This window comes from Anomalospiza imberbis, chromosome 9, assembly GCF_031753505.1.
Source record: "Anomalospiza imberbis isolate Cuckoo-Finch-1a 21T00152 chromosome 9, ASM3175350v1, whole genome shotgun sequence".
NCBI lineage: Eukaryota > Metazoa > Chordata > Aves > Passeriformes > Viduidae > Anomalospiza > Anomalospiza imberbis.
In genome coordinates, this window is record NC_089689.1 from 25618473 (window position 1) to 25630950 (window position 12478).

At 45.7% G+C, this 12478-nt stretch overlaps 2 protein-coding genes across 2 annotated transcripts; both read right to left on the reverse strand.

Moving 5' to 3' along the window:
- Positions 1-2224: 2224 nt before the first annotated feature.
- TXNDC12 (thioredoxin domain containing 12) lies at positions 2225-11951 on the reverse strand. The gene is made up of 7 exons (XM_068198754.1): positions 11739-11951; positions 9722-9782; positions 4819-4871; positions 4246-4319; positions 3642-3711; positions 3469-3552; positions 2225-3065 (listed from the first exon to the last, which is right to left on the reverse strand). The coding sequence occupies exons 1-7, from the start codon at positions 11827-11829 to the stop codon at positions 2986-2988; spliced, it is 513 nt and encodes a 170-aa protein (XP_068054855.1). The 5' UTR covers positions 11830-11951; the 3' UTR covers positions 2225-2985.
- KTI12 (KTI12 chromatin associated homolog) lies at positions 5796-8263 on the reverse strand. Its single transcript, XM_068198752.1, has 2 exons — positions 7405-8263; positions 5796-7374 (listed from the first exon to the last, which is right to left on the reverse strand). The coding sequence occupies exon 1, from the start codon at positions 8170-8172 to the stop codon at positions 7450-7452; it is 723 nt and encodes a 240-aa protein (XP_068054853.1). The 5' UTR covers positions 8173-8263; the 3' UTR covers positions 5796-7374; positions 7405-7449.
- Positions 11952-12478: the final 527 nt, after the last annotated feature.

Sequence of the window (12478 nt, forward strand, 5' to 3'; positions counted from 1 at the left end):
TGTACCATCTTATCAAGATTATGAAGAAGAAGGATGTAAAGAATCTGCAGTAGGAGATAGCAACAAAAATATTCAGGTATAAAACTAAGAGGCAGGAAACAGAAAAATACTTAAGTGACAGATCAAAAGTAGGTTCACCCTGCAATCCAGAGATGTGAAAACAGCTTTTACACAAGGTAACCAGCTGTCCCTAGAAATCAAGCTGTGAAAGCACATAAATCATATTCTGCTGAGACCCCAGCTAGACACCAGGAAGGCCAGCAAGTGCCAAGCTCCATCCTGCTACAGAGGACAAAAGCATGGTCTAGAAAAGAGTAAATGGAAGAGAGGGTGGGGAAGCTGTACCAGCTAACCGTGTCTGAACATACAGAGGGTAGAAAGGATTAGAGAAAGGAGGCAGCTGAAGGACAAAGGAAAAAGGGTAATGAAAGAAGTTCTTCCTTCCAAAGTACCAAGTCTGGAAGGCATGAAGTGCTAAGGAGAGGAGATGTGTCAGAGAAGATGTGAAGGAGGATTATTCTGAATCAGGGTGGTCTTAAATGTAAAGAATGATGCACATTGCCCGTACCTGTCACTGAAGAGAGATGTCTGTGGATGAAGAACTTTCTAAAAATTACTTTGAGGCCACATTGCTTCAGGCATCAGAGCATTTTGCAAAGAAAGGGACAATTCATGTACATCCCGCAGGCTGCAACTTCACTGCAGAGATAAGAGCAGGGCAGAGCTGCTGCAAAATCATGCCTGGAAACCCACAGAGGTGCACCCTGCTAATTTGCATCAGAGATTGCTTTTTAATTATGATTTGTTGAATCTTATCACAGATGAACATGCAAAGTTCTCCCCCTGCTGGCAAGTAAAAAAAGTCATAGCAATGATTTTTTAGTTATGTCAATCTAAAGCTCTAAATAAAATGATCATCAGATAGGAACTATTTTTTCATTTGCTCAACAGATAAAGCTGGGGGAAAAAGGGAATATTTTGGGCAACACAAATCCTTTTTTAAGGCTTATACAGATTTACTTTGAGGTTGATATGACTTGAGAGTAGCTGCTGAGTTCAATTCCATTGTTAATTTACTAGACAATTTGCAAGAGAAGCAGAGGATAAAGCCTGTAGAGTAACTATTAGCAGCTGAGCAGGGTAATTGCAATGTGCAATAATCCCATTAATTCCACTGAGTCTTTGTCTTTTAGTACCCAGTTGAGTTTTGGTGCCTAAAATTTCGACAGACTGGTCTGGAAAGTGGAATTCCTAATGCTGCTGAACAGTAAAAATTTATTCAGTAGACAAGTTGGGTTTATTGTACAAACAATTTTCCCCATCTGATGTCCTCAGATGGCTCCTCAATTAGTATCTGTAGAAAATTATCTCCTTGTTTGTTATGGGAAGTTATGGCAAGTGTCTTTTGGACAGGATTTTTTGCTTGAGATGACTAATTTGGTGGCTGAGGGGAGAGCAATAGGTGGTGTTTGGCTTTACTATGGCTTTCAACACTGTCTCCCAAAGCATCCCCATAGACAAACTGAGGAAGTACAGCCTAAATAAAAGGGCAGTGAAAAGGATGGAAAACTGGCAGAACAGCTAGCCTGAAGGGGGCTCATCGTTAGTGGAGTACCCTTTGTTGGTACTTTTTAACACCTAACTCTGAGCAAACTGGCAGATGATACAAAGCTGGGGAGAGGGCTGATAGCCATGTAACAGTGGTTGTGCTGCCACTGAGGACCTCAACAGGCTGGATAAATGGGCAGAGAGGGTTGTGAGGAGGTTCAAGAAAGGGAAATCCAAAGTCCCTCAACTGGGGAGGAAGAACCTGCGCATCAGTAGAGTCTGGAAATCCGTTTTGCTGCGCAGGAGAATATGGGAATCCAGGTGGAGAACAAGCTGATCATGGGCCAGCAATGCACTCATGTGACAAAGAAGCCCACAGCACGCTGGGGTGCATTAGAAAACGTCTCCCCAGGAGGTCAAGAGAGGTGATTTTACTCCCCTCTATTCTTCTCTTCAGTTCCAGTAAATAAACACATTGCCTTCAACAGTGTGGGTAGTGTAAGAATGGCTGAATTGTAGTTGTATAGAAAAATAAATTATGTATTTTAATTATAAAAAGGAGAAACCTTCAGCTGTGACAGTCAACACTAATAATCACTGCAACACAAACAAAAACATATCCCCCCATGCTTAAGAATGTAAAGCTACACCCTTAACCACAAAACACTCTGCATGCTTATGTTTAAAAAGGTTTAATTTTTTTCACCCTGGTACAAAAATACAGTACAATGTGATGGCAAGGCATTCGCCAAAAACATTCAAAGAATAAAAGGGGAAACCCCGTAAAGCTTCAACATAACCCACCCTCACTTGATGGAATAATCAAAAGGTGAGTGCATAAAGAAAAAGTTAAATTTCTGCCCAAAGGCAAATAAAGATGAATCACACAGTTTTACACAAAAATACATTTGCAGAGCTGATAATTCACATGCTACTTGGACATTCATGAAATGTATTCTACTTGGTGTAGTTGCAGAATTCATGGTTTTGGATTTCTAGAAAACAACTGGCCCAGGAACATGCCCCAGTGATGGGAATGCCCAGTAAAAACGATGGCATCACATAATACCAGTGAGAAAAGAGAGATTCAACCCTGATTAGTGTCAAAATGATGGCTACTTCTAGTTTTCCCCATCACATTGTCCTCAAATTGTGTGTTCCCTACACACCTCCCTTTTAACACCAAATATTAGTGGTTGCTCAAACACACACACAGATGTGTTTGCACATTACCCAGTTGCAAAGAACCACCACAGTTCTAACTGCCAGGCAGAGAAAAAACTGTAACTGTTGTGTATGTGTGAACTCCAAACAGGGTTTTTAACCTAACATTGCTGACAGGGGAATTATGTCCCTTCAGTGCATCTACATTCTTGGTCTGTTTAATCATTTCCTCTTAGTTTTGAAGCGATAAAAAGGTCTCATTCAGTGCATTCATTATAGTTCATCTCCCAGGTGCTTTTGTTTGAAAGCATCGCCTGTCAGCTTCTCCTGGGCCTCCTTCATCCCTTGGACAACTGAAAGATTACACAGAGAGATACCAAACATTAATCTCAGGGTGAAAACATCAAGGTGAACTGGTAATGAAAGTGTTTTAAAACAACACAGTTACAGAATGTAGATCTACAGATTAATCTGTAAGAAAAAATCCAGTCCTGCACCCTTATCCCAACGATGTGTGGCTGGATCATGCAAATTCTGTGATTTCCCATGCCAGAACTGGAGACAAAATTAGGTCCTAGAGACTTTTAGTAGGTATTAAGGTGAATCGTGATTCTGAATATGGTTCCTGAGGCATTAGAGAATCACTCACTCACACTGTATTTAACCTATCCCAGTTACACTTTAAAATAACTAATTTCTCTCCACTGCCACAGCTTCATCTCACTAAAAATGAACTTCAAATGACTCAGCACACACCTTGATCAGCGTTGGTATAGAAATACTTGTAGCTGGGGTTTCCTCTCTCATTTATGATTTCTGGATGGACTTTTCCACTGGGGTCTATGAAATAAGAAATTCAAGAGGAAATTTAGATGGAAACAGTAAGAACCCAGTGGTGTGAATGGACACAACAGCTATGGATGCCTTACCCATAAAAAGGATTCTGGGGATGTAACCTCCATCAGGACTAAAGGCTTCATCCTTTGGCTCTTCATCATCCTTCCACAACAAGGCAGGAGAGAGGAAAGATATTAACAAGACATCTAACAAAACATGGTGCCTTTTACAGAAACAAGTTACTGCCTTCAGGTTCCTTCCACCCTGAGCAATTTACATCTTGAAGAGATGCTAAGTAACTGCAAGGGAAGAATTTATTTTTACCTACATAAGTATCATTTGTGAAAACAACATTTTTCCTGGTCTGTCAATTTGCATTACCCACCCCACTCTGGTACAGGAATATTTGATATGTATTGAGAGAATGAACATAAATTCCTTTCTTGTGGAAACTGAATCACACAAGGTACAAACTGTTAAAGAGACAATGGCAGAGAGCCAGGTTTCTAAACACAATTAAAATAACCAGACTGAAAAAAGTCTTTTAAAAACAATGAGCTCTATCAATCAATCCTGAATGCCTATTTAGAAGTGCAGGATTTAGGATGTACACAAAACAGGATGCAACCAGTTGAGTCAGATTCCAAATGCTTCATTACTAGGCAGAACCTAGATACAGAGCAGAAGGCAGCCTACCTCAAGGTTGACCATAACAAAATTATGGGCAAGTTCAGAGATCTCCTTGGATTCAGCAAACTTCGGCTTTAAAGCTAAAGAAAAAAAATAAAAATAAGAGGTATGTAAAAGCAATGGAAAATATTTCAGATTTTCAGGTCAATATCAAAATCTCCACTTCATCCCTCCCTCTGGAGAGGTGGCACTTTTCAATAAGCAGTGAGTAAACGGAATATAGGTATCCAACACTTCCAGCCAGGCTCAGAACAGGAGGTAACTGAAGCAATTCTTGCCTGGCAGCCATGGGCTGAAGCCTGCCCAACAAATACAGGTGGTTATAGTTGATCCAGTACAACAGAAACAGAAATCCTGCTGTAAACAATCACTCCCACTCAACTCCCTCATCCTTTAAGGCTTAGCCATACACCCAGCTTGTTTGTTTGCTATGACACTGCCATATTATGCCACTCTCAATGAAATACAAATACCATTAGTTACATTTTGGATGCAAAATTCACATTTCCCATGGCTACACGATTTCTGTACAAAGGTTCATCAGAAATTTCAGCAAGCTCTCGTATTCAATGCACTTACCTTTGCAAGCTCCACACCAGGACTTGTGGATGATCACCATAAGAGGCAAACCACTACCAAAAAGAAGAAAGAAAATTGTCAAAGAAATTCTATTACATGTACAGTTTAACAGTCAAGGCTTCCTCAAAGGCTAAATGTAATGGGAAATAAGTCATATGTAAAGAGATTAGGGGGTGATCTAAGATTGTCTTGCAAAAGGTTTTCCTAATTTTAAAACATGTGATAAACTAACTTATTACAGCTGCCAGCCAATAACTGCTTGTGTAGAGGAGGAGACTTTCTCTTCTTAGTTTAGATTTCTCAGATACACAACTGGTCATGCTTTTTTTTTTTCCTGGATTACTGGAAATGGTTAATGACAGCAGCTGCTTGAGAGATCTCAGGATGGATTTTTGTGGCTGCTTAAGGCAATCCAGTGGCTGCTTAAGACAACCTCTCCCCGTTACAGCCCATGTCTCAGTCACCTCCTGTGACTAAAGCCCTCCACTGAGCAGCCAGCAAACCCAATAACCCAGCAAACCCCCTGGCTGCCTGCATGGCTTCCTACACATTTGTAAGCTGAAACTAATTGTGATGGATGTGTCCGGTACCAGGGCTAAGGAGAGGGGACTGTGAGGAACTGCAGCCTAAATAAAGCACACAAAAAGGACCCAAGTTATTTTTGCTTCCACTCTTTCCAAATAACTCATTTTACATTTACTAGCTATGCTACCCAGAGGTTAAGTTTCCATATAATAATGATATGGCTTCCAGACCAGTAAGAACAGCCCTAAAATTCAGTGGAGGAGAGGAAGGAATCTGGAGAGAACATCCTATATGGGTACTTCGTTCAGGATATGCCAAGCAAAGCAAACTGTAAACTTCCTCCAACTGCAATCTCTGCACCATATTAGGGGATAAAAATAAAGTCAAACTTTCATATACATGAATTATTAACACCTTTGCACACAACAACATTAATTACTAGCAGAACTGATGTATGAGTTTTTCTTTAGGTGTAAATAGACATTAAAGGAAATCTCTACTTAGCAGTGTTAAGTAATGAACTTTAGAATGAGGAAAGGGTGGAAATGAAGCCATTAACATTTAGAATTGTTCAAACACAAATTTGCCATCTATAATTAACTGATATGTCATCAGCTTTATATCTGCTTGCAGTAAGGAGCAAGAATACACATTTCCCTAGTAAAGCTTGCACTGCCTCAGTGTCCTCTCACTGACTTCTTTTCATTGTTTCTGTAGAGAGGGCAAAATTATTTTGCTTATTTCTTGAGGAGAGGCTAATTTAGGACCGGATTTAAGATTGTTCTTATCATCAAGGATCAGTGGTTCATGTTGAAAGACTTCAGTGTTCTGGTGATTGGTACTTTTTAAAGAGAAATTTTAAAAGCAGATTTTAAATGAAATTGCTCACTTCCTTGAGATACAAACTCTTAGTCAGTGAGAACTCACAGAGGTGTGAGATGATTGATGTGTTTTCTCAGCTTTGTTCTCTTTACTTTGACTGGTAAGATAAACTTATTTATATAAAAACATTTTAGTAGTTCTGCAGTGCATAAAGCCCCTTAGCAGCTGGTGTGCCAGACAGACACTGTGACTGAAGTAACCCTTCCTGCCCCACTTCAGCATTTCATCCCAGTGAGCACTACACATAAAATTAAAACCAAAAGCCACCATTTATTAGAATGAAGCATCCACCAGAAAGTGAGAAGTTTATATAAGCTGTACCCAAAATTATTGGAAACTTAGCTACCCATCACAGCCAGTACAGACTTATGAGTTTCACACAGAACAGAAATAAATACATTTATTTAATACAATAAATACATTTATTTCTGTCATTTTAGCTCACTTTTTTCCTATGACAGCACTCATTCTTAATCAATTTGTGTTTTAAGGGTGTAAAATGATGGTTTTGAAAAAATGATGACTGAATGATGACTTTGAAAAAAAATAAAAGACATGGCCAAGTTATTTCAGTAAAATAGTCCTGCAGGTAAATTAAGACTTTACTCCATTTAAGGCACATGTTTTATTATTAGACCTGAAACAGAGAAGTTAAAGTCTGTTAAGCCAGCACCCTTTTGCAGTGCAGAGCTGAAAATCTCTCTTGGGTCAGTCAGATTTTTTGAAACAGTCACATCCTAAAAATATAGACTGTTCCATTTCTGGACCTGAAGTCTCTTCTGCAGTTTGACATTATCTAGTGGCAGCTCTGCAAAAACAATCTTCTTATTCCAGGCATACACATGCCAATGTGGAGAGAAAAGTCTTCCTACAGTCATCACCTTTTACACTTTCACGTCACACTATTTGATTACTGGTGTTTGCATCTCCACGGGAGACTTCCCTTGCCTGGGGACGCACCAGCAGCTCCCCTTTTTGCAAGATGCCGGTGGGGAGAAGGCAGGGGTGAGGAACTGCTTCCCTGGAGATGCCCCCAGCAATGCAGCTGGCTCGGCTGCCGAGGGGATGCGGTGCCCATCTTCTCAGAGCTGCTGCTGCCAAGCGATCCGATCCCCGACAGGTGGGACCCGGGCTGTGCAGGGTCTGTGCCTGCAGGCACATTCTTCCCACTGCGAGTACTTCGGGGCCGGACCACCGCCACTGCTGGGTGGCACAGGTGACACTTCACTGGATGCTGCGGCTCAGGTATTGCAGGAACATACTGGCCAGCTGGGGCAGGTTTTCATCGCTGGGCTGCATCTTGGTGTAGCTGATGAACTGCCTCCGCAGCCGGCTCAGCTCGGCCACGCTCACGGGCCGGCTCAGCACCAGCCCCTCGGCCACGCCGGGGACGCGGATGGTCTCCCCGGGCTGCGCCCCGCTCCTCTGCGCGGCCAGCACGGCGGCCAGCACGTCCTGGGTGACGCGGTCCAGCTGGTGCAGGAAGCCGCAGGACTGCAGCGGCTGCGTGCGGGTGGCGCGGTGCGGCGGCGGCGGGGCGCTCTCGAACAGCGCGGCGCGGATGGCGCCCAGCGGCAGCGGCTCCTCGCCGCGCACCGTGAACAGCGGCCGGTCCCAGCGGCAGCTCGGGTCGGGCTCCTCGAAGGGCGGCTCGTCGGGGCCGCCCGCGCCGCCGGCGCAGTGCAGGAGGCAGCGCGCCGTGCCCGCCTGCCGCGCCGCGCAGTACAGCTCGTAGCGGATGCTCCGCAGCTCGTTGCCCGCGTCCACGATCACCACGTCCCGCCGGCTCAGCCGCCGCTCCACCTCGGCCCGCAGCGCCGCCCGGCCGCCCTCCGCCTCGGCCACGACGTGCGCCGGCCGCTGCGGGCCGCCCAGCGCCTCCCGCAGCTCGGCCGCCCGCCGGCTCTTGCCGCTGCCGGGCCGCCCGCACAGCACCACCAGCGGCATCGCCCCGCCAGCCACACCCGACCCGGACGTGGAGCGACTGCTTCCGCCGGTCACACACCTCCAGCGCTCGCCCGGCCCCGCGGAGCGCCCGGGCCAGGCCCCGCACGGCCGCCCCCGCGCAGCCCCCGGCGCGCTCCTCCGCCCCACGGGCGCAGAGAATCGCCGCGCCCCAGCACGGCTCTGGCAGCGCGACACCGCCCTGCGAGGCGTCCAGCTCAAAAACGCCATCGCAGCAGTTGTTAGAACGAAGGGACCGCGCCCTCGTCCGCAGGGAACTTAAAACCGTGAAGTCCCTAGCGTCCCATGACATTGTGGAGTTTACAGAACTGAAATCGAAGGTTTGGAACTTCCTAGACCATCTGCTCTGGTGCATCTCACTTGATGCATCCCAGATAATTTTGTGTAATTTTTCATCTCCTGATTTATGGTCAGACTTAGAAAAAAAATTGGACTTTTTACGTTTATATTTTCTTTGCAACTAGTAGTTTCTCCCAATCCTTCAATTCAATAACACTCAAATGCTGCCGCGCTCAAAACAGCGAGCAGATCTGTACATCAGCAGCGAAAGGAGAGAGTGTGGTTCACACCCAAACCCATCCCTTGCTGCAGGGTCTTTTTGAGAGGGAACACTAATCCTGCCTAAACCTGAGAGTTCAGACCTTGCCATCCCTCCCAGCCTTAAAGCTTCCTCTGCTGCTGCTACAATTAGAACTGTAAAAACTGAAATCATCTACCTTTTTTTTTTTTTTTTTCAAAAATGCTAAAGTATCAAGTTAGAAAAACTTGTAAGACTTCTGAAGTGTACCATCTGGGTTAATTCAGTGTCTGCACTGGAGTGCAGAACTTGCCAGATGGAACAGTTTGAGAACAGAGCTAAATTAAACAGCAAACCTGGAAGGCACGAGCAATTTCTGCTCATGTCAGCATTGTCAGATCTAGGTTATAAAGTTAAAATGCAAGTAGAATTTATAAGCATGCCATTTTCCTTCTTGGATTTTAACAAGCAGCAGAAGAAACTCTTGAGAAAGAAAAAAGAAAAAAAGTCAAGATGTCATTTTTCATAGAGACATTGTTCTTTTTAGAATTTAAGCTTAGCCCAAACCAGGTTCTATCAGTTCACTACAGTTTGAAACTTCCAGATTTTTGCTGCAGATGGAAACAAAATACCTCATGCCTCATCTATACAGGCACAAGGAATTTTAGGGAAGCTCTTAGCACTGCTAAGTTTAAAGGGCATTGAAGCACCACTTGCATTTGTGTATTTGAAAACCATATCTTTCTTTACTGTGATAAGTATTTTCTTGTTTCAAGGACATGCTAGGACTTCAATGATTTAATTAGACTGCAGTGATTAAACCTAGGTGGTGCCTCAGCAAAGTTAACAAAATTCTGTATTTTCTCTCCAATAACCTGTAGAGATCTAAAGAGTCTCCTAAACCACCCTCATTTTTGTTAAAAGAGACTATTTTCTGTGGTTAAATTTAGGGCTGAAACAGAACCAATGTGAATGCTTCTGAAGACAAATTTCTGTATTTAAAACCAAACATACCTGGCTGCTGCCTCTTTCTTCCCATCTTCTAGTGTTCTCCAATGAATATGATCTCCAAAACCTGCCAGAGAGAAGAGTTTATAGATGCTGCATATTTAACATGTCAGCTAATAGAGGAAAACAGCCCAACCCTTGAGTATTTTCAACTCATTTTATATTCTTTTTTTAAAGACAACTATAGCCCCTTTTCTGGAAAGACTTCTGCAAATACTTACAGCCCACACAGACATATGAGGAATCCCATTGAAATTAATTAGCAAAAACATACCATGCTCATGAATATTTCTATATATGTATGTAAATGACACTAAAATTCCCCCAAACAGATATTAAAATGGAAGTGCCTTCTGATTATTCTCCATTCTTTTTTCAGTCTGTGAACATTTATTATCTGATGAATGAGAAATTAAATATGTCAGCATTTGGCTTCCTAAATCCCACTGAAGGTGAGCTAAACTGAAACTTAAAAATTTCAAGGCAAACATATGATCATTAATTGCCCTAAAGCTATTATGCTAAGTATTCCTGCTGGTGATAATATCATGGAAGAGCAAGAAAGAACACCATTATACAGATTTCTGAGTGTTACAGTGACTGAACGATGCAGGAAACATTTCATCTGCCATCCAGATAACAAGTCTTGTCATGTCAATTGACTTAGGAGTGAGTCAGTGTGTGTTTAACAGCTGCAAAGCAGTGACTGCCAGGGTTGGGTTTTTTTAGTAGCCAACAGAGCACATGGCCAAAAGCCACCTGGAAAGCTTAGATGAAGGAGATCCAGGAGCTGTACAAAGAGGAACACCTCCTCAGAGGTCTTGGTTCCAGTAATTAACAATTACTGTGCTGGATGGCCAAACATGAGCCTTGGTTTGCCCCTTCCCATCTGTAAGGGTTCAGATTAGTCAGGCACCCACCATGCCCGAGGTGCCTAAGGAGATTTTGGGAGCTACACAAAGATCAGGAGCCACAGACTGCCCAGTGCAGACATAGGGGAAAGCGGACATTGTCTCCAGTAGACAACTAGGGCAAAGAAGCTGGAGAAAGCCCAAAACAGCGTCAGCAAATCTTTGGGACACCTCTGTTCAGCATCCAGGAGGTGTGGACACTAGCACAGTGTTTGTGTTACCTGATCTGTGCTGATATGAGCAACTGTGAACATAAGTGATGCAACACATCAGAGAGATGAGCTCACAGCAGGGGGGGGATGCCTGTCCCTGTCCCCTCACCCCCACACAGCAAGTGCTGAGGCAGCCCCCGACACAGAACTACATTTGTACGAGCTCAACAGCCCAGAGCAGAAACCCAGCTGGAATAGCACTCTCAGGTTTACCCAGAATACTGACAAGTCAGCTATTTCAGTCGAAGGCCACAATGTTAAAATAGGAAAAACCTTCTATTGTTCTAGCTGGGAAACACTTTTCAAAAGCTTCTCTGTATTTTAAACAAACCCCACTTTGTGGTGAGCTACAGTGTGTTTTTAAAAGCATTTCCCAACACATTACAGAGTGCATCTTTTGAATGAAAGTCATCTGGGGAATTAGAGGGTGACTGGCTGGCTGGGATCCACACCACAGCTTTGCTGTCATTGATCAAATTGGTTACAACCAGCCTTGAGGAGGAGATTTAACTCTACGGCAAAGCCACCACTTGGGGTGAAGCCCAGGCCCCAGATGAACCGGGCTATTAGACACGGTAATTAGGCAAGGAGCCTGGGCAAGCCAGGAGCGAGGTGAGGAGCGGTCACGAAGGGCAAGGGAAGCCGAGGGCGGAGGGAAGGGCCATTCATCGCCTGCCAGGAGCCCGGCGGAGGCGGGCAGGCCCGGGGGCACCGCGGGGCTGCTCCCCCAGGGCTCCGCAGAGCCCTCGGAGGGCTTCAGCCAGAACCCAACCACACGGGCCGAGACCCCGCGAAGCCCCCCCGCACCTCCAGGGCCCGAAGCGGCGCCCTCTGCCCCCGCCCGGCGGCCCCCAGTGGGGCCAGGAATTGGGGAAAGCCCGAAGAAAGCGTTTGTCTGACCCTTTCCGAGCCCTCCCGCGGCGGAGGCGGCGCAGGCCGCCAGCACCAGGCACAGGCAGAGGACGGAGGCTGCGGCGGGCTGAGCCTTCATGGTGTCTGCGCGGGCAGCGGCGGCACCGGGTACGGCCCCGAACCTCCGGACAGGACGGGACCCGCTTAGCTAGACTTTTTTTTTTTTTTCCTTTTTTTTTTTTTCTTTTTTTTTTTTTTTTTTTCCCCGTTTTTAAAGCCCAGGAAGTGATGTGTGGCGGATGTGGGCGGTGCGCCCCTCTGACGGCTCGCCCCGGCGGTGCCGGGGGAGGCGGCCAGCGGGAACGGTGTGGGGGGCTTGGGATGAGCTCTGCTCCTTACAGGGAGCCGGGACCCCCGGGGTAGCAGTCATCGCACCGGGGCCCCAGAGTCCTCGTTACTCCCCCTGGGCAAACGCCAGCGTTATCCCGACGGGAGCAGGCAGCGGTGGGAGGGGAGTGGTTCCGGGTTTCTTATCTCCATCCCAAATAAACCCTTTTGTCGCGCTGCTCTCCGGAGTTGCCCAGCTGCCGGGAAGGCAAAACCGACCGCAAGCGCAGCGTGTGAGGGAGGGTTCACTAAGGGGGACAGAGCGAGCGGTGACGCGTTTGGAAGCGCCGCGTCCCAGTTTGGGTCACAGGGCACCGCTCCCTGCCCCGGGGCACGGGCGACTCCCGCTCCCTGAAGACTACCGCTCCCAGGAGCCCTTGCTCGCCCCCCGCCTCTGTGTA

Excerpts from the sequence above, each read along its gene's own strand:
- KTI12 (XM_068198752.1), bottom strand. The coding sequence starts at position 8,172 with ATGCCGCTGGTGGTGCTGTGCGGGCGGCCCGGCAGCGGCAAGAGCCGG.
- TXNDC12 (XM_068198754.1), bottom strand. The coding sequence starts at position 11,829 with ATGAAGGCTCAGCCCGCCGCAGCCTCCGTCCTCTGCCTGTGCCTGGTG. Across the intron at positions 4,320-4,818 it reads CTGGTGTGGAGCTTGCAAAG|CTTTAAAGCCGAAGTTTGCT; the intron begins GTAAGTGCATTG and ends TTTTTTCTTTAG. Across the intron at positions 3,553-3,641 it reads CCCCAGAATCCTTTTTATGG|ACCCCAGTGGAAAAGTCCAT; the intron begins GTAAGGCATCCA and ends CTTATTTCATAG.